Here is a 23,965-nt window from a genome sequence, read left to right on the forward strand (position 1 = left end):
GACACAGCATAAAAGCAGAGCAAAAAGGAACATAGTGTTCAGTTCATCAGAATTAATTGGACCCAAGGCTAGAAGATCTCACAGTAGGGAGGGATGGGAACAGAACAGTCCTGGTAGAAAAGCCTTGAGGAGAGTGGTCGAGCAGGCCTGGCTGCAGGCTGCAGTTTCGGAGGACGAGAAAATGATGTGAAAAGTTGGTTTGATAGTTGCCGATGTTTTCATTGGTACGCGAGTTAAAATCCCCGTGCTGCACATTTTTGAAACAGAAAAAACAATAGAGAATCAGAGGAATTTCAGCACATTTTAAGTACCTCTTGTACTGCTGAGCACTCAGGTGAGACAACAATGAGAGCCACAACGATGAGATCAATCATGATTGTCAAAATGCATCTCATCAATCAGCTACAGGTACTGAGAAAAATGCAAAATAACTTCTGCTTCCAACTTCAACTCCAAAAATACCCACTAATAAAGAGATCATGTCTCTGATGAATCTTGTCTTATGAACCTACAGTATATGCGCTTCCTTTCCTTGTGTCAGTTGCTGCTGTGTTACATCAGAGAGGCGATGCTAACATGTGGAGATGGGTGGAGGATAGAGAGGACATCCAGAGCTGAGTCACAGAAACACACTGCCTAAAGCTGGGAACTGCGCGTGTACATGTGCGAGTGTGTTTGTCTGAGCGTGTGCATGTGTGCATGCGTGACTGTGTGTGTCTATATGTTTGTGTATGTGCATGAGTATTTCTTGGCTGCAAGCCAGACCCTTCTTGATGAACTTTTCACACTGCACAGTGTGTTCATGGCTGACACTCTCATGAGAAAATTAGAGAGAGCAAACAGTTGCATATTCCTGCCCTGTCTCTTTCTCTTTCTCTCTTTCTCTCTATGGGGAGGAGGGCGGGATGCAGACTGACAGAGAGAGAAGAAGAAAGGAGGAATGGGGGAAGTCAAGTAATGGTGCAATTTCCATTTGGAGTCCTTAAGAAGAGCATGTTCTCGCCTCACCTAGAACACAATGTTCAAAGTGGAAAATTCACATGAACTCTGTCTGACTTTCTCTCTCCCTCTGCCTCCTCTCTTGTACGCACTCTACAATCTGTATAAACAGTGAGAGAGGGGGAAAAAATTGTAATAGGTATAGCATTTGGGGAATCCCAGACACATAGTACATTGGTAATTACACAGTGGGTAACTTAAGAGGGGACTACAGAGCCCATCACTCCTTTGCATGAACCAGGAACATTGTTGTTGTATATCCTTGGGGAATGCCTTCCATCCCTAAATGTAGCCATCCCACTGCCAAAACCACTCAGCCAAAATTTAGCCACACTCCATGACAACAACATCACCACCTAGTAAAATGATAGTCATACTCTCCTAACCTCCAGTGTTCTGTCCATGTTCTAGGAAAACAATATGATCTGATGTCATCTAAAATTGTCAGCCACCCTTGTGTTTGTCACAGGGAGAAAATAAATAAATAAAAAAAACTTTCCAAGCCATAATCATCCTTCACAGAACGTGAGAAAAGCACATTTTCCCTATTTTAAATCCATTTGCTCATAGAAGGGAGTGATGCAGCATCAGTTTTGCCCTCTAATATGATTCTCTCATAACATGTGAGTGGTTTAAGACCACACACACACTCTCTCACACACACATACAAGCAGTAATTTAGCCCCTAATGAGCAGAGATAAGAGGTTGGGCTTTTAGTGCTAATGTAGCCAAGGTAGGGTAATCTGATGCCTCCTGTCTGATAACACTGTGTGTGTGTGTGTGTGTGTGTGTGTGTGTGTGTGTGTGTGTGTTTGCTTGTCTGCACACATGCATGTGTGTGGTCTGATAACACCCACCAGCTTCTAGACAATCATATCAGAAAGAAAAAGCTCAGCTGCTTATTGCAAAGACAGATATGAGAAATAGCAAGATGAATAAATACAGGCTAGCTCACATATTTGAAATTGAGGAAATGCCAAATACTTTGAATGTTAACTCACTTTTTTTTAATCTACAATCAGTTTTTTTCATTGTTTTTCCCAAAACATGAAAGAAATATTTGATGAAGGAAGTATGGGCAGAAGCAGCTGATGAAGACATTGCGAGAAGACAAAAACAAAAAGGAAGATGAAGACAACAGAAATAATAAAGAAAAAAAAAACGACCAAGAAAAGGAGGATAATAATGGTGGTAATGATGATGATGATGATGGTGAAGACTAGATGCTGGTAGGCCAGTTCCCCAATGTTGAAGGCAGCGCAGACAACAAAGACAGACCCAGAGGTCTGAGCTGAGATGGACGCTAATGAACGAGACTGAGCCAGGCAGCGCTCCTCCAGCTAATACAATCACACACCATATCGATCTGAGGTGAGCCACAGATGGCTGCTGCTGTACAGAGGTTCAGGGGTTCAAAATTTAATAAACCTGATTGAGTTACAGCATAACAGGTAGAGATCTGCTTAATGCAGCTTCTAATAGTGCATCAGGTTTAACATGGATTCAAGCTACAAATACACGCTAGACTGGTGGTGGTGTTGCAGAATGTTTTCTGAATATTAGACAGCTGTTAAAAGGTTTTCATCGTCAGAAATGAATCAGTCCCCCCAACAACTGATTTCTGTTCATATTGTTCTTTTCCATTTTTTCCCAGGATCTAGAGTTCACTGTAAATCACATCAAAGCTGGTCACTGCCAGGAATATAGGTTGGTATGTAAAATAAACTCCAGAAAACTGAGGTGAAATACTGGAGCACATGGACCACAAGGCAACTGATTTATTAGAGTCTAACGTTTAAAAGACATCCAGGTCCTAAATTAACAATAAATACATTATGGAATAAATGTAGGTAGGTAAAACCTTATATTATAGGATGGTAGGTATCAGGGTTCTTAAAGTCATAGCAGTACCCAGGAGAGTTGCTAGAGGGGGTGAAAAGGGGCCCCAGACTGGAGGGGCTCCATCAGAGAGGGAGGTGCTATGGCCCCGTACTGACAGTTTGTCTTTGATCAGTGTTCCTACACAGGCTTGTGATGAATACAGGCCCTAGAACAGTACTGTCTAATAATCTGGAAACCACTGCTGCCCTCTAGAGGAAGACACAGGAAATGACCAGAAATCAACAAATCAAATGACAGACCTCTTCTGCTAGGACAACGCATCTCAAATCAGAATCAGAATCAAATCAGTACTTAGATACCAAGTCAATACAACCATTTTTTACAATGATACCAACATCACCAATTTCTTAGTATCAGTGATCTTTTTCTAATGTAATCTTAGCTATATTTTTAAATAGTTAAAACTTCAAGTTCCAGTGATGCTTACAGGACTGTAAATTGGAATGAGAACGTTGTATTTGTTGCGACATCAGGGCATTTCATACAGTTCCTCGGATCTGAAATGATCCTTTTGGTGGATTGCTTTGTTTTCTACTTTGTTGGCTTCATGTCAGTATTACACCTCAGTGCTCTTTTCTAATGTAGCATGTCTGTTTTAATATTTGAAACACATTAATTATCTGATTACTTGCTGATGTTCATATAAAAATATTCAATAAAGGAACATGTGCTGATTGGAAATTCTGTTTTTGACCAGCTATTGAATTAGGTATTAAGAATCATAGATTTTCACAGGTATTGGTTTCATCTTCTCAAATTCTGATATTCTGATAATTGGACTGCTAAAAAACAAAGGATTTTATTCTATGCGATCAGGCTGAATACCATAACAGAGTATCACCAAGACACAGAGTATATGATCAGAAAGAACAAGAGGAGAGTTAAGGTGAAAAAAAAAAATAGGAAACATGCCACATAGATGTCAGTTATCACACCCAGATACTGTAAGCGTCAGAGGTTATAGTAGTACTTACACTGGAGTGTGTGTCTGTATTTTGTACTACTTTATCATCAGTGTCATCCATGTCCATAGATGTCTCCTCAGTCTGCAAATGGAAGGCACAGCTAACATGCAGCATTCAACTTTTCAGCCATGCAGTTAGCCTGCTTCAGATATCACTCAGAATGAATAGAACATGAATGGCATGCATCACTCTTAGTTTGTTAATTCTTGTAGCACTTCAATTTTTTCATGACAATTATGAACTACAAAACTTGGGACCGGTGATGTCGATCTATCGTAATTCAATAATCCAAATATAATAGCATATTCTAGCCTGGTTAAACTCTGATATTAGAGCATGATTACAATTTCAGGACATTCCCTTAACAATCAAATGAAAATGTCTCTTGTATATTTAAATATCCTGTAATGTCAGCAATCAGCAAAAGAGATGAAGTCTTACCTTAGATTTCCTCCTGCTGAACTTGAAGATTCCCAGAAGGCCTTTCTTCTCTGCCCCACGTACACTGGTAGTACTGGAGCAGATGGAGCCTACAAAACCAAAAGGACAACATCAGTATTACAGGAGGGGAGAGGAGACAAAAGAAGGAGAGGAGAGGAGTGGATGAGAAGAGAGGAGAAAAGAGAAGAGAGGAGAGGAGATGAGAGGACAGGAGTGGAAGATAAAAAGATAAGACAGTCTTGAACCAGACAGTCAACAACTTACAGATTATAGAATAGAATAGAATAGAATAGAATAGAATAGAATAGAATAGAATAACAGAGTAGTACAGAACAGAACTGAATAGAAATGAATAGGGACTAGTGAAACATAAGAAGCAAAGAGACCGGGGGAGGTAGACATTAATTAGGGAAAATTCAGCAGAGTGAAGTGAAAAATGTTTGCAGCGTGCACGGTGTCATTAGGTTAATGACAAAATGCATCATGGGATGGCCTCTAGACTCAAATACAGTGGAGATACTGTGCACTCTAATATGCATGTAATATAAGACAACACACCTTTTAGCTAATACATGGAACAAAAACAGTGTTTCCTAAAAGCCAACATCAACAATGTAAGATATTTTTGGAATTGTCTTGGTGACAAAGTCAAAAAAAAACTTTGAGGTTATTTCAGCAGAGGGCACTATAGCTTCATTTTTCACAAGGCCCACCTCTATCTAACCTTCACAGTCTGCAAAGCATTAACTAAGAATTTGTCTTGATAACTCTGTTGGCTTGAGTACAGGCAGATACGCTGTGAAGGCAAGCTAATCTTGGTATTTGAAAGAAAAAAGCTCAAAGTGATGGCAATTAATGGAATGAACACAAATAGATCATAAAATCACACTTAGAATCAACCCAATCCAAGTTAAATGTTGATAACTATTACGTGGACAAGCATTTGAGACACATGAACATTCAGGGTTAATGAGCAAGCAGCACCAGGGTTAAACAGCTACAAGGATTTGGTTGGCACAGGCGACACTAAAGCAGGCAACAGTTATTGACAATAATACCTGAGTAGTTAAGAGCAGGGGCAGAAGCCATTTTAGGCTGGAGAACTGGAAAACACCACAGGTTTTAAAGAACACATGAAGTCACTTACAGATGATTGTCCAGTATTGAAAAGAACTGTTTAATTTGGTGGAAAACAAAGTAGGGTTTAGGGCCACATTTGATCTATTATAGTTTTCTTTCTGTCAAAGGTTTTCTCAGAGGCAACCTCGTATCACTAAAATACAGCTTCTACTTATGTATCTTCACCAGTTATCACTAACTGAACAATTAGCATGACTTTGCAAAAACACACAAACTTGAGCCAGGTAACATTTCATTCATAAAAACTGCACACTCATGTATTTGACATTACACAACATCATTTGACCATAAACGTTACATCATGTTCTAAAAGCTAACTGTGTACATCCCTAACAACCATAAAGCAGGAGCCTCTCCACTGAGATCACACTCACTGACAGTGACGCTATATCTAATTATGAATGGGCGTAGGCTATTGCCATGGTAATGTCCCATAACATCTGATCTTCAGCTATTACACAACGTCCTGATAGCTAAAGGTTTACATAGCCTCTAAAACGACTTGTGACCTGGCGAGTGCATGTATTTGTAAAGGCTCATTTAGCCAAATACATAAACACAAGCTCATGTTTTTGTTTATGCTACACCCTATCAGCATTCTGACAAAACCAATGTTGACCCAACCTTGTGGCTTTTTATGTCCACAAGCATTGTATTTAAATATCAGTTGTGCTGTGAGATTGCAGAGACTGCAGGTAAATGTAATGTTGATCTAGTGATTCATTACACTGAAAAGGTTTCCTGGACGTGCAGCTGTTTGGGTTTGAATATGATCCATGCTTTGCTTAAGCACAATACTTTCTCTCTCATTCTTGAAGTTTAAAGAAAATTATAAAATTCCAAAGGCGAGTTGACTTTGTAGGCAAACTGCAGTCTGATGCTTAATTGATCCCCATAGGGAGTTTTTCTTTCCTCCTGCCCCCTCCACAGAGAGGTCAGAGGTCAAGGTCAGCTAAAGAACAGCAGCCACGGAGCTGGTGTAAATTCAACGTTTTGGGAGCTTGAACCCTGGTCCTACAGCTTGTAGATACCATCCTGCTGCCTATGAGCCGATAGCCTCATGAGTAATAAAAGCTGGTAGCAGATTTGTTCATATGTAAAGGTCCAATGTATAACTAAAAATGTTGCCAAAATTACCTATCTATATAGTCTGGGGGAAAAAATGCCACTGTATAGCCTTAATCAGCAATAGCCACCACCTTTTAAAGACCGAAAGTAGGGTCGCATTCATTTTCAATTCTCCAATTCAAGAAGTGGATTTTGTTCAAAATGTTTGGAAATCTTTGCCATTAAATCCAATTAAAACTGAAACTGCTTAAAAAGCAGCCTCTATTATGGGAATTGAGATTCTTGTGTACATTTTGAACTGAGTGAATTGAAAGTAAATGGTCCCCAGATTTGGCAGAAACACAGGGTTATATAACAATATCAGGCAAAATCATGTAGCCTGCAGTGTTTTACCCAGACTCTGGTCGAGCACGTAGAGCTCCTTGATCTCCAGCTGGGTCAGAGACTTGTCCAGCGGCAACTCGTGGCGGCTGATGCTGTCCTTTAGCAGCAGAACATGTGCCGGGTCAAACTCACACTTGTCACAGATGACCGGCAGCAGAGTCTGAAGCGGTACCAATGGGTTGACCCGTACCACTGCCTTCTGGTTGCGGTGGTAGTTCACCACCAAGCGCACTGTTTTCTGATGGGAGAGGGAATGAGGAAAAAGAAAGACTGGTGTCAAACTGGAGTAGAGAATGAGCAAATTTAAACCTCTGAGCTTAAAACAACATGCAAGATTAGGAAAAAGAAAAAATATTAAACTTTAGCAAGACAATCAAGAGAGAAATTCAGTAACAAACGAACATGAAAAAGGCTGCGCTTTCTTTGTATTTGAATGTGCTGATAGTGATGAACAAAATCTATATGAAATATAAAGGGGGGGGGGGGGGGGTTGGGGGAATGCAGAGACACCTAAACATGCAAAAAGAACTAAATGATGTGAGGACCTTGGGTTTAGACCTTGCATGTTAACAGATGAAGGTACACTGTTTAGGCCAGAGAATGAACTGACAACACCAGGGTCATAGAAGGCTACAGCTATCTGAAGCTGTCTGGTCTAACCAAGTGTGCATAAATGTTTGTGCACATGCTTTTGTGTTGTGTTCAAGCATGTGTGTGTGCTTGGTGTTCTGTTATGGAGACCAGAAGTAGCTGCCACTCTGTCCAGTACCCTTTATCACTGAGTGGCCCATGTCAGGCAGCCAAACACACAGCGTGTTCAGCTTCAAGATCACCTCTCTGAAAACAAGCACACCACTCAGGAGTCAAGAGCCTAAGGAAGTCATAAAATGTCCCTCTCAGTGGATGGCTCCTCAAGGGCATTTGTATTTATAAGGCTACCTGAAATACAAGTCAACACAATCCACAATAAGCTTATGCTGTGTATAGTCCAGATGTGAGTGAGCAAACTGTGCAGGTGAGACACTGAATAAAAGATCATACTGCACATTGCTCTAAAGTCCAATCGTATATTTCGTAAATGGAACAAAAACTGACACTGTTGCAATCTGTAAATATGATCACACTGGAGCACCTAAAAACTGTCTTTGCATCCCTTTTTAGGTAACTTATTTGGAGAAAGCATGATAACCCCTCTCTTGTCATCTGTTTTGTTATAGCGAGTGAAATGACAGTTTGACTTTGTTTACCTCAAAGCTGATTTATCAAATTCCCTTTGCAGGGCTTCCCCTCACAAGAAATAATTTTTGCTCATTTCCAGTTAACATGGTACAGTTAAAATGTTGAGAGTGCTTCAAAATTTTTGCTGGTGTTCCTACATTTAAGAATTTTGGAGCAGTAGTGCTACCACATGAAAAATTTAATTTCAAGCCCTTCAAAAGATGTATCACACCACAGGGCTGGGTGATATATCAATATTATATCAATCACTAGATACTGTCTGAGATCTTAGATGTCACAGTGTTGTCTTTTCCTGGTTTTCCTGTTTGATTTTGTTTGTTTTTCCCCTTGGCATTACAGTAAAGGGATGCTATGATTGTTTATCAAAAGTCTTGTGTGTAAATATCTAATGAAGCACCTATAGTCATTCCTACAATATCATTACGATACTGATATTGCGGTTTTCAGTTCAAGATATTGTGATATTTGATTTTATCTATATCAACCAGTTCTATCATTTATTTCAACAGCAGAGAGTGGTAGAGCAATGGGGACAGAGGACAGAAGAGAGGAGTGTGATTGATGCCAGCGCCTGAAATGGTGTCACTCTCTGGCCTGTGGCCAGGTGGGGTCAAAGGAAGAGAGAGCAGCCACTGAGCCCTGAGAAGAGCAGAGAAATAATGCATGGTAACTAAAGGTAAGGCACTCATCAAATATTCACACAGTAGGAGGAGAGAGGAGGAGAGCTGAGAGGGTGAGGGAAAGAAAGGGAACTGAGAGAGAGAGAGAGAGAGAGAGAGAGAGAGAGAGAGAGAGAGAGAGAATGACGCTCGAAAAAAATAATAAAGAGACAAGGATAACAAAAGATGTAAGAGAAAAGAATCAAAGAGAGAAACGGTGAGAGAAACAGACTAAGAATGGCACTCTCTCAAACTGAGAAACCAGAGAATCAGCACTGACTCCCGTGTCATGCTTGACCGGCTAAGTCCCAACCCAACTTCCTACCTTAGCATGCACCCTGAGTGGTTTCACTGGCCTTGCTTTCTGCCAGCAGCCGGTGGCAAAGGTAGACAGGGAGGGACATTACATAAGACTACAGGGTGTTAACATGTATACATGCAGGTTGTTGAACTGAGGCATACAAGGGTAAAAACCAACCAGAATGTCTCTGGACTAACATAATCAGATTTAACTACAATACTCCATGCAGAGCACAACACCACACCTATCATTGCTTTCTATATTTCCTTTGATCTTGTAGACCATTATTGATCTAATTTATAAATTTAATAGATGTTAACAATGTTAATAGCTAAATTCAGCTGTAAAAAGTAAGACATTATTTATGACATGAAAAGGTAGCAACATGCAGCTACATACCACAACAACACAGAAAACCAGAAAGTTAGTTTTTTTGGTTAGTTTTTCTGCCTTTGCTGCATTTCAATTGATTAGTTTGCATTAATCCGTTAAATACACGCTCCTACTATCAAAACGCAAATGAACTGAAATTAACAGTAACAGGAATGCAAACCAAGCATAACAAACTATATTTTTTGTTTCTATTCTTTGAAACAAAAAATTGTCTAAAATGTCTAAATTCCAAATTCCAAAGCAAGCAAGTGAACGTCCACATCACCATCAGAAACCACCGGTACCACACCTCTGGCACTTTAGGTGCTGGTCTGCGCACCACTTTCTCCTCCCAGACTTTCTCCTTGATGAGGACGCAGGCCACATTCAGGGAGCCCAGCAGCGCGTTGGGCTTGAAACCCAGAGGGTGTCCCTCAGGCGACAGCAGCTCCAGGGTGTGCAGAGCCGGATTCAGGTGGTAGCAGCTACACAGCTCAACCAGTAGGTCCATCAGCGCCTTACTGAGAGAGGGAGAGAGAGGGAGAGAGAGGGAGAGAGAGAGAGAGAGAGAGAAAGTGAAACAGGGGGAGAGGAGAGGTGGGGAAGAGAGGAGGGAGGGAAGTAGAGAGAAAGAAAGCACCACAGGAAGAGCGAGTGAAAGAGAGGGGGACAGAGAGAAAGAGAGAGAAAGAGAGGGAGGCAGGATGGAAGATAAGGTTACACTGCCTACCTCTCTTTAGCTCCAGTAGATAGAGTAGTAATTACTTGATACAACGAAACAGAGACACACTCTCACCGGACGCTGTTATAAGAAGAGAGCACTAATTGGTGTAGACAAGGGCTAATTTAAGATTTAAAACCACTACTTTCAGCTAGTAGAACTAGTTTCACAGATATCGAATGAAAGGCAGTAACAGTTTGATGAAATGATGAAAACAAAACAAAACAAAACAAACAAAAAACACCAGTCGTGGTAACATCCTTTGGCTTTGATAAAATTATATTTGGAATGCAGACTTTGAGTTAAAAAATCACTTAGAATGAGCATAGGACCAGACTGAAACCATATCAAAAAAGCTGATAAAATATACTAATAACAGTCATTTTTTTTGCTGGTCTTATGAGAGATGATTACAGAAATAAAGCCAACAAACACCCCAGAACAATTACAGAGAACCAACTCTTAATATGATAACTTTTGTGTGGTTTACCTGCAATAAAATGTGGCATGTAGACTGAAGAGAAAAAGAGCAAATAGTAATAAATATGTTGGCACAAAGGAGTACTGAGAGACCAGCGACCTACTACTTGTGAAAGTACTTGTGTATGCACTTGCGTGTGTGTGTGTGTGTGTGTGTGTGTGTGTGTGTGTGTGTGTGTGTGTGTGTGATTGTGAGAAAGAGAGATAGACTGATGAGGAGCAGACAGAGTGGTAGCCCTACAATGCTAGCTGTCAATCTCCTGATAAAGAAACCAAGAGACAGTCTCCGATGTTTTCTGGGAACAACCAGATCATATAACAAAACTGAGGGAGAGAGGGATACTACGACAAAGGACACCATTGACAATCACTAACACACTGCAATTAAAACATTGTCCACAGAGACCATGCTATTCAGCCTGAGCAAAGGAAAAATATCTTCAAAAATCTTTATGATGCAACAGCCAATACAGCCCAACGACATTTTAAGATGTCAGCGATACAATTCAATCACATTTGAAAAGATACAAACTTTCAGAACACTGATAACGTGCCATAAACATTGTAGGTGGTGACAGGATTGCTTCTTCGAGTTGTGATGATGTGGATTTTTGCTCCAATGTCTGTGGCGGATCAACTATGCCTACAGAAGTATGTTTTCCCACAGAGTGTGGCATCATGTGCTTTTTATCATGATATTCATCAAAAATCTCTTTGGCCAGAATAAAGAAATGAGATAATATTGACAGTAGTGCTCGGCGGTATGACCAAAAATGTATATCATGGTATTTTTCAAAATTATAACGGTTTCACGGTATATGACGGTATTTTCTTTTTTCATGCACGACTGGGTGTTAACCACATTTTCTAATTATTTAGAGAAGAATTATTGCAGTAAATTAACTTAGAATGACCCATTTTACAGTCATGAGGAATGAATACTGGACATTAATGTCCAGACAAGTTGTCCACCCTAATATTAATACAGGTTTACATGGCAACACAAAATGATGCAAAGAGGTGGCACTCTAATGAAGTGAAGGAATCAGAATGCATGACAGTTGCAGTCAAAATACAGAACCTTTTTATTATGCAAATTTAAGGCCACTTGCATTAATATGCAGACTGATTTGACTGATTTAACAATATGTTAAATTATTATTATTATTTTAAAAATGTGAATTACTTATCAAATAGATCTAACAATCCAGCTACCAATGAATGAGCAGTAGTATACCTGTGATAACATAGATTGAAAAATAAGCCAAAATGATACCGCTTCTCTGAATAGACAAGCTAAGCCAGTGTGCTGCTGTTAGCCAGTGAAAATACAGCGGAGTGGCAACTCTTCGCTTTGTTATACAATCCATGTCAGTGTGCTGCGGTAGCCTGGAAAGTTTCTTTGCCTTTGCCAGACTAATTTTTTGAAGCCGAAGAACTTCCAAACAGCCGACACAGCTCCTCTTTTTGGTAAAAGTTTTTCAGCTTCATTTTCTGAGTCCCCACTGCTTAGTGAGTGCAACTGCGAAAACAGTTCCCCCTCCAACGATGTCCCGCGGCGCTACGTTCCGCGTGCTGTTCCTAACGTTATGTGAGCTACACACACACACACACACACACACACACACACCGGTATTGGGGTATCTGAAAAATTCATATCATAAAAAAAATAACACTGGTATTCGGTATGAACCGGTATACCGCCCAGCACTAATTGACAGCACCTTACCAGAACACCACAGAACTCAACAGTGCTCCCTGGAGAAACGGGCAAGCCTCTGTTATGTAATATGCTTGAGATATTTTACAGCTTCTTACATTACATTTTAATGACCCCCAAAAACCAAAGAATCACCAGTCACTGGTGTCAGTCAGCGTGAGAATCTGTATCACACAATCTACAATAAAAACACTGCTGTGTCATTGTATGTTAATAAAGAACACAAAGAATATAATGGACCCTGGAGTATCTACACAGTTTAATACCACAATATCACAACAATACTGTAATACAGAAATATTACTACAGTATTACAATATTACTAATATAGACAGTAGGAGTAAACATTTGAGATGCCAAAGTTGCTGATTTCAAATAACAACACACAACTCGTGTAGAACTGTTTTTAAAGTTGTGACATGAAAACAAGACATGAAAACCTGTTTTTGGCTCATGGATTTTCCCATACCTGAATATACCATTTTCACAGCAATAGCAGGATAAATGCAGGTGTTACTGATGACATTAATTGATGTTCAGTTCCAATTAGGTCTAACAGATAATATAACTTATTATCTCTAATAATTGCAATAGTTAACGATCCAGTCTGCTGTCTTAACCAATGATAAGGTGCTGTGTCGGAGGCCGGCCCACATCGGTATCAGCTGTTTATGATCCATATGTGTTTTTATGATACCTCTGCCTGCTTTATCTGTGTGTGACTCAGCTGAAAGGCCTACAAGCCAGGGACTGGTGCTGTCATTAAGCAGTATCACCAGAGGCGAGCGAGGTAACTTCAGAGTTAACCCTGGGTTTTCTGTACCACGAAGGTGGTTTACTTTTTATCAGGGTACGTTGCCGTGGTAACGTGCTGAACACCTAACCTGCTCCGGAGCAGGTTAAGTTCAGGGTAAGAGCTCAGCAGGTATAAAAGCCCCACCTACTGACCAATCAATTCTCTTGGAAAATGGCCTGCCCATTTGATGAGACAGTGTGAAGAAGTAATGCCTTGTGCATGTTGTAGGCTATGTAGCCTACAACATGTATATATATAACATATACATATGCTACATGTATAAGATATAGTAAGCGTATTGACCACTTTGAAGTAGTGAGGGGCGATATGGACTAAAAATTTTATCACGATAATTTCTGGCATTTATTGCGATAACGATAAAAGTGACGATAAAAAATATAAAACAATTCAACTCCATCTTTTTGACTACAAATCTATCACCGCATTCAGTCTTGAGAACCCCACAAATACTGCTCAAAAATAATACTTACTGTAGTCAAATACGCTACTAAACTATACCAATTAAGTTTAAGTAGTACACCTGTACTGCATCCTTTGTAATCACCGCTTTTTTGCAAACTTTGCATATGACAGATGTTTGCTCCATGTCAGACTTACTGTAGCCAAACCAGTTCCAGATAATCGAGCTGGAGCCTCGTTTAGCAACGAGCTCTTCGCTATCAGCCCCGCCTTCCGCCATGCTTGTTATTGTGCTACATGTGTGAGCTGCCGGCTGCCAGCGGCGAGTGCGTTGCGCACGTAATTACGTCATCAACAGGAGTTTATCGTTATTATTGCGAGATGACATATTCTTACCGTGGGGAATTTTTTTGACGATATATCGCAAACGATAACATATCGCCCATCCCTACTTTGAAGTATGTTTTTATACTTATTTTTTATTTGCTCCCACATTCTTTTTGCTCGACTGAGGTTGCATCTGAAATAATAAAGCTAAAATCACATGCCATAACAACCAATATCATAAACAAAAAATAAATAAATTTATGGAACACACAAATGTTACTTTAGTCAGATCTACTCGTGCCGCCATGGTGGGGAAGTAATATTATAATCCCACTAATTTACGCCTTGACAGATTTTTTGCCAGCATTCCTTGCAGCTTCAACTGTGTTGCTTTTTGTCTGGATGATGGATTTATATTCCTCATATTTATTTAAGATTATTGTCTGCTCCTCCGTCGTAACGTATGCGGCTCGGGGGGACTTTTCCATGTCTGCAATTGGTCGTATGCAGCCCTTTTTATGTGAGCGTGTGCAGATCTAGATTGGAAAACCCTGGGTTCAATTAGCGAATTGATAACCGGCTTCGTGGTACCGAAAATCAGGATTGTGGATGTCTGGTTAAGTGAAGCCAGATAACTAAGAGAAACCCCGGGTATGTTAATCCAGCTTTATGGTACAGGCCACAGGTGTGCCATGAACACAGCACACCTGCAGCTAAAACATAATGTTGCATGGTTCCTTCCAAGAGATGACTTGGAATGAAGAAATCAGTGGCCAGTTAAATGACAGAAAGGTGTTTGTGATATTTCAAATGAACAAAATATGCTAAATCATACCAAACAGCAGTCTTCTGGCTGTAATTACAGTGGAGCCATCAGTGATACCGAACAGGACCTTTTTAAAATAAGTTTCAACAGTTATAGTCCATTGTAAAAAGAAAAGCTTATCAAAAAGTTCTCTGTCAGAACATTTGAAAAACTTACTTTACTGTGCTTAAGCCCTTCTTTCTCTGAGAACTAGCACAGAGACATCCGCTAACCTCCATTGTGCCTGTGGTCATTAAGAGAGCCCCTTGTTGTTCTGTAACAGGGAGGCGTCCCTGATTTTCTGCCCCAGAGGAGAGAACCTCATTAGGGGCAGAGAGCGTCAACAGGCCAGCCTTCATACGTCTATTCTAGGATAAAGCTGGTGCTCAGAATGGGAACAGGATCCCTTGATGAGGCCTCACTGGCACAGACACCCAAACAGACCCAATAAGCAAAGAACACGTCTCTGTTTGTCTGCTCACTGGCAGTGAAGGTCACTTCATAGAGGCGTTTGGAACCTATTGAGATCTTGATAATTATTTATATTTTGTACGTACTGTATGTATGCATATAAAGGTGGATTATGTATACAGTAGCATATGGTAGTAATAGTAGTAGCAGTAGTAGTAGTAGTAGTAGTTGTAGCAGTAGTAATATGGTATGTACACATGTATGGATGTATGAATACATGTAAGTACTGAGATGAACTCTTTTAAAGACCGACATGGTCAAGACAGTGGCACCAGGAAAAAAGAGAGGGCCCTCAATAAGGGTTGCAGCTGGACGTTATTGCACTATTTATGCTAAGACATGCCTTCTTTCAGTAATGCTAATGTCATAGGACACACCTGTTTCAGCCAGCCAGTGGGAAAAGGTGCTCAGTGCCACCTTAGTCTTAATGAAGCTCCCCTTTCCTTTGATTTCCGTTTTACCGGACAAAGAGAATTTTGAGGTTTTCCTCAGGGAAAGCACTAAGACAAAAACAAAAAAGCAGCAAAAAATGCTGCTCTTGGACACAATATTCAAAAATTAGCGTTAAAGTTGTGAACAGATAGCCTAATAACAATGCTGGAGGTTCCATCTCCATGGTGGATGTGAAAAACTACATTCAAACAACAAAACATATGTTGGCAAACAAAAAAAGTTACATTACGGTTAAATGCAATGTACCAATACAAAGCTGTCTAGCAGAATCAAGGGCCAATAGGTTATAGCTCCAAAAGAATAGGCATCTCTTTTGACTGAAAGGTCCATTTCTCTGACAGATAAATGAAATACCTGACAACATTTACTGCCTAACAACCAAATTAACTTAAACTACTGGACAGGTAGCAATGCGCTTAGGTGAAATGTGTATGTGTGAGCAGGCTTGTATGATCTCTCTGTCCTCTCACCTGCCATCTTCAGTGACAGTTGTCTGGAATCCCTGTGGTAGGGTGAGGTGTATATCCACGGTGGGCCTCAGCACGTTCTCCTTGGCATCCATGCCTCCTGTGCCTCCCCCGTCAGGCACAGCGTTCCTGAAGATGTGGCGTGGGGCAGGTTCAGGGACCTGTGGTGGCGGAGGGGCACGTGCCTTCATTCTCTTCCTGAAAACGATACAGTGAGAGGAATGCTATTTACTCATTTGATAGCTGGTTCATTTGTTGTTGTTGAGTTCTTGATTGTGCATTCAAGGTTATCCATAGAGGACTACATTCACTTAGGTGCATTAATTTGTCAATTATGATTCAGCGTGTCAGTAAATCAAGAATTCAAACGATTGTTCTTTGTCTGATCCCTTTTTGAAATAATGAAATGTGGTTAAAGGAAACAGTGGTTAATAAATGTGTTTAATAAAACATACTCTCATATTGTTCTCAGTATTCTGACATTTTGATGGACCTATTTTCTCAGAATTTTGTATTCTTTCATAGGTTAGTTCAGTAATAGTTAAACCCAACCATAGCCTGATGGAAACAATCGACTGCCACCACCTCAGAGGCGGCCTGAATATCAATGACATTCTGTCTTTCTGTTACTCTGCTTGTGACTCCATCTTTCTTTCTCTGCAGATCTGCTCAGACTGTTTACTTGGTTGTCAAGATGAATCAGCCTTGTGATGCTGTTTATTCCATCTGGATCATCAACTCAGAGTCCATCTCCTCTAATACCTCTAATAACACCCTCTCTAATATCAATATGATGGCATAATGATATTATAGTATATGACAATACTAAGAATTTCCAATAAAAGTACTGCAACACATAATTAAACAACAGTATACAAAGCCACACAAATCAATGCTGTAACAGGGCAGAGAATGTTCTTATGGACTCTGGACATCTGGCATATAATTTCCTAAAGCCCAAACTCAACAATGCTGTTAATCTAAAAACGAAGTGTTACTTAACACAATTAATATCCACCTTAAACACACTTCTAAAGGAAAAAGATAAAATTGTCCGTGTTTATTGGAATGCACACAATGCCTTATGGCCCATCTTATCTATGCTTTTATGGTTTAATCAAAGATGTACCAAGATAGAGTCTTCACAAATGAATAATAAAATGTGAACATTAAACTGACTGAGTTTCATAAGTCACGTGTAGGCTATCTTTACAACACAACTGAAAGCATCTGTTAATCATACCTAAAGGAGGAAAATTAGAAACCTGGCACTGAAGGAAAGCTCTCTATTTAGAAGTGAGAATGCTGTCAAGCCAACCAACTACTGTGACAACATTTTGGTTATCATGTGGTATTTAGCTGGTTCATGTGCATGCCCTGCACAATTCAGTGTATTCATCAGCCCCACTGCCTTTCTTAATAATCTTAAAAACAGATGCATGCTCTCAGACACAAACAGACGGGGTTCCCTGTCAATGACACGCTGGTTGACTTGAGTCACAGCAACCTCTGCATTTTTGACCTCAGCACGACATTATCTGTACTTTGCTTGACACATAGACACAGCGAACTTGACAGAACTCAAACACTTCACACAGCTAACAATGACAAATGACTATTCTATGGTGAATATTTCAGTTCACCCACCCTCTCTGTCATCTGAGCCCAAATATTAGCCTTAGATAAAAAACAACATCAAACTCACGTCAAAAACAGTCCTTGTGGTGATTAAGTGTTCCAAAAGCGTGATATATCCAACTGTTTGCAGATCCAGTTCCAAGGTTTCGCGACACACTATGAAAAAACTTGTGTGTGTGTGTGTGTGTGTGTGTGTGTATTCCAGTAGTGTTTACACCAGTATCCTTCACTGCACCTCTGCTCAGTGCCAAGACTAGGAGAGCAGAGTGAAGGAGGAATGCACGTGAAAATACCAGAGTGGACTCTAACCTGACCAAAGTTAACCATTAACAACAAAGTTGGATATCACCTAACCCTCTCATAGGACCAACGATGTCAGCGACTCATGATGCAAGGGAGAAAGTGGAAACATCACAGCACTGACACATCTGGGTTAAGGGTTTGACTCCACCCACCCAGTGATCATAAACTAGCTAGGAATCTAATTACAATGCTGATATTTTCAGTAAAGGTTTTTTTTCTAAATAAAAATACTTAGCCATCCAGAGCCCCAGTATCAGCTTAAAGGTCTAATTTATGTTCATATTTTTCTTGTGTGCTTGTCAGTGCTTAAAGGCAAACAGTTCAGCTTCCAGTCTTTGGTGTGGACATGGACTCAGGCCAGACTTAACACCGTCAGACAGTATACCTCTCTCTGTTTGTCTCACCATATCATTTCAGTCTCTCCCTCTCTCTCTCTGTCTCTTTCTCTTACTCACTCACACACACATGCACACAAAGAGTCCTTTTGGAGAAGCTTAGTCTCCCACAGAGTCAGAGTGAGTGAGAGCAAACAGAGAGAGAGAGAGAGATGGAGAGAGGGAGAGTGAGAGAGAGGAGAAAGAGAAAGAGGGAGCGAAAAGCAGGAAACTCAGTTTCTCTTCTGGCACAGGGGGGCGGTAAGTGCTGAGCTTCTGCAGCGACTGAGTTACAAATGGGCTCTCTCTCACACACACACACCCACACACGCGCGCACACACACACACACACACACACACACACACACACACACACACACACACACACACACACACACACACACACAGGGTTTCAAATGGACCTTTCAGAACCACTCTGTTCTTTTCACTTGACTGAGCTGCAGTAACGAGGAGAAATGTCTTTACACCGTCTTCGACTGAATCCATTAGCCTTTCCTTTTCATTGGGGAGATTTGTGTTTGTTTCAGCCATTGATAGGTTTTCATGACACTCAAATCTAAGTTTCTCGGATCTTAAGTCTGTTTCCCGTAAGTAGTCAAGCTAGATACCATAGCTCAGTTAAATGTTTTCAGGAGTACTCCAGGTTTTTGAGAGTCTGACCCATCATTCAACATTAAAAGAACAATTCACCCAAAATACAACCATAGTGCAATCTGTTACTCTACATAGTTTCAGTTTGATTTTGCAAGGTTTCTAGAACTGCTGAAAAATACTAGCAAACTGTGTATATCCGCCACAAATTCGTACTCCTTGGGGGCAGATATATTCAGTTTGCCAGTATCCTTCAGGAAGTCATAATTCTCAAAGAAAGTCTTCACCTCCTCAGGGCAATGGTTTATCCATATCATTCAGTGCATTTATGTCCAATTTACTAATGGGGTTATTCACTTCATACGACAGTAAACTGATTTCTAAACTGCCTAAAATAAATCAGGTTTCCATAACTGGGTTAAGCGTTCAACCTGAACTTGGGTAAGAAACCTGGTTGACACAGCTAGCTTTCTGCTGGAGAAACCTGATTACTAGTCCATGTAAATCCTTACTTGGGTTTTTGAATAGCTTTTTACATGTGAGCATGTACAGGAGAGGACAATGCTGCAGGAGAGGACAATGCATAAGGAAACTGGCACAATAAAAAAAAAATATATATACACTGTGCAACGCTCAGGGGAATAAAAACATGACCACACATTTGGCATGGTCATTGAAGAACGCTTCATAATTTCATGTCAACAACACCACTGATGAAAATATAATGAAATGAAAAACACATCTGCTGCAGCCTGCTTCACTTATAAGTCCAACTACAGAATGGTAGAAAATGATTGCAGCTGCTCATCAAGCTGTCTTACCCTCTGGAGTAGAGGGTGGCAGCAAAGCCTGGGTTCCCACAACCAGCAGCCGGCTGTCAGCTGTGTTTTGGCAGTTTGTGGGCAGGCTGCAGAACCACTATCAGCTTCGGTAACAGTCTAAGAAATATCAGTGGATGGAAGGGAAGCACAAGTGCGTGTAAACTGGAGTTTTGAGTAATCAGATTTCCTGCCTTAACTTGGTCCTTCACATTAATCTGGTTTGTCGTGTGCATGTAAACATAGTCATTGTTTTTCTAGATGTAAATTTTTGACAGTAAGTTCTACCCCAGTCATTGTTTTTCTAGATGTAAATTTTTGACAGGAAGTTCTACAAACTGATATCCTTTAGGAATGAACATTTCAGGCAGAAATGCTATTCCACAGGCTAATCACAGGAAACTATTCAACAATATGATGACAAACCCACAGCACTATGGTGGAGCGCTGTAAGGTTATTGACATCACACAGAAACTGTCTGGATGGACAAACTGCACTGGGGGTAAGTGGGGGATTTATTATTTTTTTTTAAATTTATTTTGGGTGAACTGTTCCTTTTAGTGACAAAAACACAGATACTGGTAATTCCGTACTGACACTTCAGTGGGTACTATGTTTCATGCTACAGGAGACAGTAAATTTCAGCTGTACACAGTTACACATCACCAGCCACATTTACTTTCTATTTACTTCTTAACAGGAAAAAGAAAGCCCTGGTAATTCAAAACAGTATATTTGCATCCTATTTCATTTACATTATATGCCTAGCTCCATGACAAATATCTCTATAGCAATCTCCAGCATAAAGCTGCCAAACTTTCACTTTAAAGATACTCATTTTTTCACCTCCACAATAAAACATAAAATAAAATGCTATAAAATGTCAACACTGAGGCCCATAATCAAGGATCTATCAGGGACACATGGGATATTTTATGTCTGTGTTCTCATCATAATGAGTAAGTTGACCAACATGCTAGTGGACTCCTTTAAGTCAATGATAATCACCATCTGGCACATAATTATAAGTTGGTTAACTCACATGTACAGAGACACAGGCTGACTGGAGAACTGACTAACATGCAGGCCAACAGAAAAGAGGGCAGACAGAGAGAGACGGAGACAGCTGACAACAGATGCACACACTAGGGATTCATCTTATAGGATTGTAGCAGATCAGACATCCTTACACCATTATATGCATCAACACAGCCTGCAAGATACCAAAATGGTACAAACCACAATAATTCTGTTATCAATATTTTATTGAGTTTGCTATATCAACTCATACTTAATACATGTTTACAGTACACTGGTCATCTTTGTAGAGAGTAAAACACTGTAGAGGTATTAAACAGTACACACACACACACACACACACACACACACACACCCACACACACACTTGTAGTCTTACTATATGGCTGCCTAAGTGCTAGCCTCGTTAACAGATTAGGCTCAGTGTGCGTGTGTGTGTGTGTGTACAGTGTTTGCATGTGTGTTGAGCTGCTCACGTTCCTCCATGACCCAAATACTGCTGACCTCACTCCTGATCAAGTCATTCAGAATAAATCAAACCTGTATGTGTGTGCACACAAGTGCATGTGCATGTATTTGAATATGCATATCACTGAGAAATAAGGGCAAGTTTTAAATAAGCACAGCTATTTAGGTAACTTAAATTACTCACAAATTACAAAACCCTCCAAAGAGAAACGGGAAGATGATTATAATAAGAGTGCAAAAATACAATGTATTGCAACACAGTGTGCAGATCTCAGAAAAAACATGTATATTTCACTAACTTTTTTCAAAGTCTACTATACTGCTGATATTCACAGGAGAGTATTGAAACTTCCTCTCTAGCTGTGGAAATAAACAGTAAGTGACTGTAGGGCTGTATTCATCCTAGCCATGGAAACATAGCCTAAATTTTCCTAGGTCTTAGGAAAATAACGGAATATATTAGTGCATGATCTGGAGACTGCTCTGTAAGGAGAAGAGGAACTGAGCTGCAGCTGGCATCAGATAGTTCAGAAGAGTAAAAAACCTCAACAAATTCAACAGGCATGTGGTGACCCTGGTGAATAAAAAGTGATTCTGTTTGGGCAATCCTAAAATCTTCTGCTATCTCATCTTGCTAAAAGAACCAGTTGCCTCTACAGCATGGTAATCAGCCAGATTAAATCTACGCTAACCAGGGCTGTAGTAGTCTCAGAATTTCCTCAGTTCAATCACATCTGAGCATTCAGTATGACATTTCAACTATATGTTGTTTTATTATTATTTTTTATTCCTAGGTTCCAGTGTTGATAGACACTGACAGTGTTAATTATAATCAGAAAAACCACAATCAATCACAATCAAATGCAAAAGAGTCATATAGACATAGCTGAGCAATTAAATTCATAAAGTTCATTAACAGCTGCTTTTAAACATTTTAATTGCTATCCAATATGAACTGTCATGCAGCTTGTCACAGTAATGAGACGGAATAATGACAGTCCAGTTCAACAAAACTCTTAGAATTTAATTCTTTATTTTTAAAATATGCGCAAATGCAAACAAATCATAAAGCACATTAAATAGCTTGGGTCAAATAGGCCTGAATTCACAGTTTTTTTAGTGTTTCCCCTTGAATTCTTTCTAGTGGCAGTGGCATGGCTTGGGGAGTATATTTTCAGTAACAGAAATGCCACTGATTAACTATAGAAATACTATGGGGATACTAAAGGTGGCAGTGTGACTGACTGCTTTTGTGCTCTGTCCACAAACACATGATGTCATTTGTCACTTTGATCATAAAATGTGCATCTTAAATAGGCTACATTTGATATGTTTTACTGTGGCATCGCAATGCAAACAGAGGGGCAAATTCACAAACAATGAACTGCGGCTATCTGCCCTGTCTAAAGGTCCAATTCACCAATAATATTAGACTAATGATATTACTCTGCAAACACACCCATAAAGTTTTGCAGTTCAATTTCCCTTTGTTTTGTGTCTGAATACAATGATCCATGTGGTAAAGTCTAAATGTAACCTTTGTGCTAAGAACACAATAGGCAGAATAATGCCAGGTAAAGCATGGCATCTTCGCGTGGCAGACTCAGATGAAGCTGTGTCCCAATTCAGGGTCTGCATCCTTCGAAGTCCGGGTCCTCCGAAGTCTGTGGCCTTCAGAGGACCCGGACTTCGGATGACGCGTCCTCCCCGTCAACCAAATGGGACTGTCTACCCTTCGGAGTATTTCCTGGTCGCGTAACCGCCGTTACCATGACAACAAACTCCGGAGACAGAAAGATAACGTTTCTTTCCGTCAGACAAGACAAAACAGTAAAGAAAGGGGTTTTGGTTTAACATATATGCCGTTAGATGTTCAAATGAGTAAAAACTGAATATTTTATAATAGTGAAATCTGAATATTTACATATACTAGATGCCGCCGTGGCCATTTCAGTCAACTTTTTTCGACTGAGCAGCAGCACGCAAAGCATCTTGGGATACGGGAGCCCGAAAAGGATAGTCGTGGTGCATCCTCCAAATCGGCTACCAACGGCTGAAAAGGAGGACGCATTTGAAGTGCGAATTTGAAGGATCCTTCGAGTTTGGCTGAATTGGGACAGGCCTTCGTGCAGAGTTGTGACGTAACTGGCCTTCAAATGCGGACTTCGAAGGATGCAGACCCCGAATTGGGACACAGCTTCAGTGTCATGCTTGATGTCATCAAAGCAAGAATTGTTTAGCATGGCAGCCTGTATATGTGAATATTTTCCGTATCAGTTAAATCAAAATGTGATACCGGTATTTTCCTTCAAAATATCGGCCCTTGAGCATCACTGGCATGATGATGGCTCATGGCTGCCATGATCACCAGAAAGTCTGGGCATGACAATCATTATAAATGTGCTTCAATTACCAACTCTCTGAACTGAGTGTGGCTATTGGTGCAGGTCTTCGTGAATCGGATTGTTTTTGTAGTGAGGCTCATTTGCATACAAATGGGCCAATTTATGTGCCAAATCTATGCACATTAGCTAATTTAAATACTTGCAATTAGTGAAGGCGCACCATGACACTATTTGCTT

General features: G+C 40.2%; 1 protein-coding gene across 5 annotated transcripts in view; it reads right to left on the bottom strand.

The window, feature by feature from the left end:
• Positions 1-23,965, bottom strand: part of cobl (cordon-bleu WH2 repeat protein) — a 72,084-nt gene that overhangs the window by 34,432 nt on the left and 13,687 nt on the right. For 4 of the 5 annotated variants that reach the window (XM_030072467.1, XM_030072466.1, XM_030072464.1 and 1 more), the window contains exons 3-8: positions 16,135-16,329; positions 9,782-9,992; positions 6,910-7,138; positions 5,367-5,411; positions 4,309-4,397; positions 3,877-3,948 (exon numbers count right to left, since the gene is read on the bottom strand). In XM_030072467.1, coding sequence (XP_029928327.1) covers positions 3,877-3,948; positions 4,309-4,397; positions 5,367-5,411; positions 6,910-7,138; positions 9,782-9,992; positions 16,135-16,329 — 841 coding nt within the window. The remainder of the gene's footprint in view (positions 1-3,876; positions 3,949-4,308; positions 4,398-5,366; positions 5,412-6,909; positions 7,139-9,781; positions 9,993-16,134; positions 16,330-23,965) is intronic. The other variant, XM_030072465.1, reaches the window with a different exon arrangement.

This window comes from Myripristis murdjan, chromosome 16, assembly GCF_902150065.1.
Source record: "Myripristis murdjan chromosome 16, fMyrMur1.1, whole genome shotgun sequence".
NCBI lineage: Eukaryota > Metazoa > Chordata > Actinopteri > Holocentriformes > Holocentridae > Myripristis > Myripristis murdjan.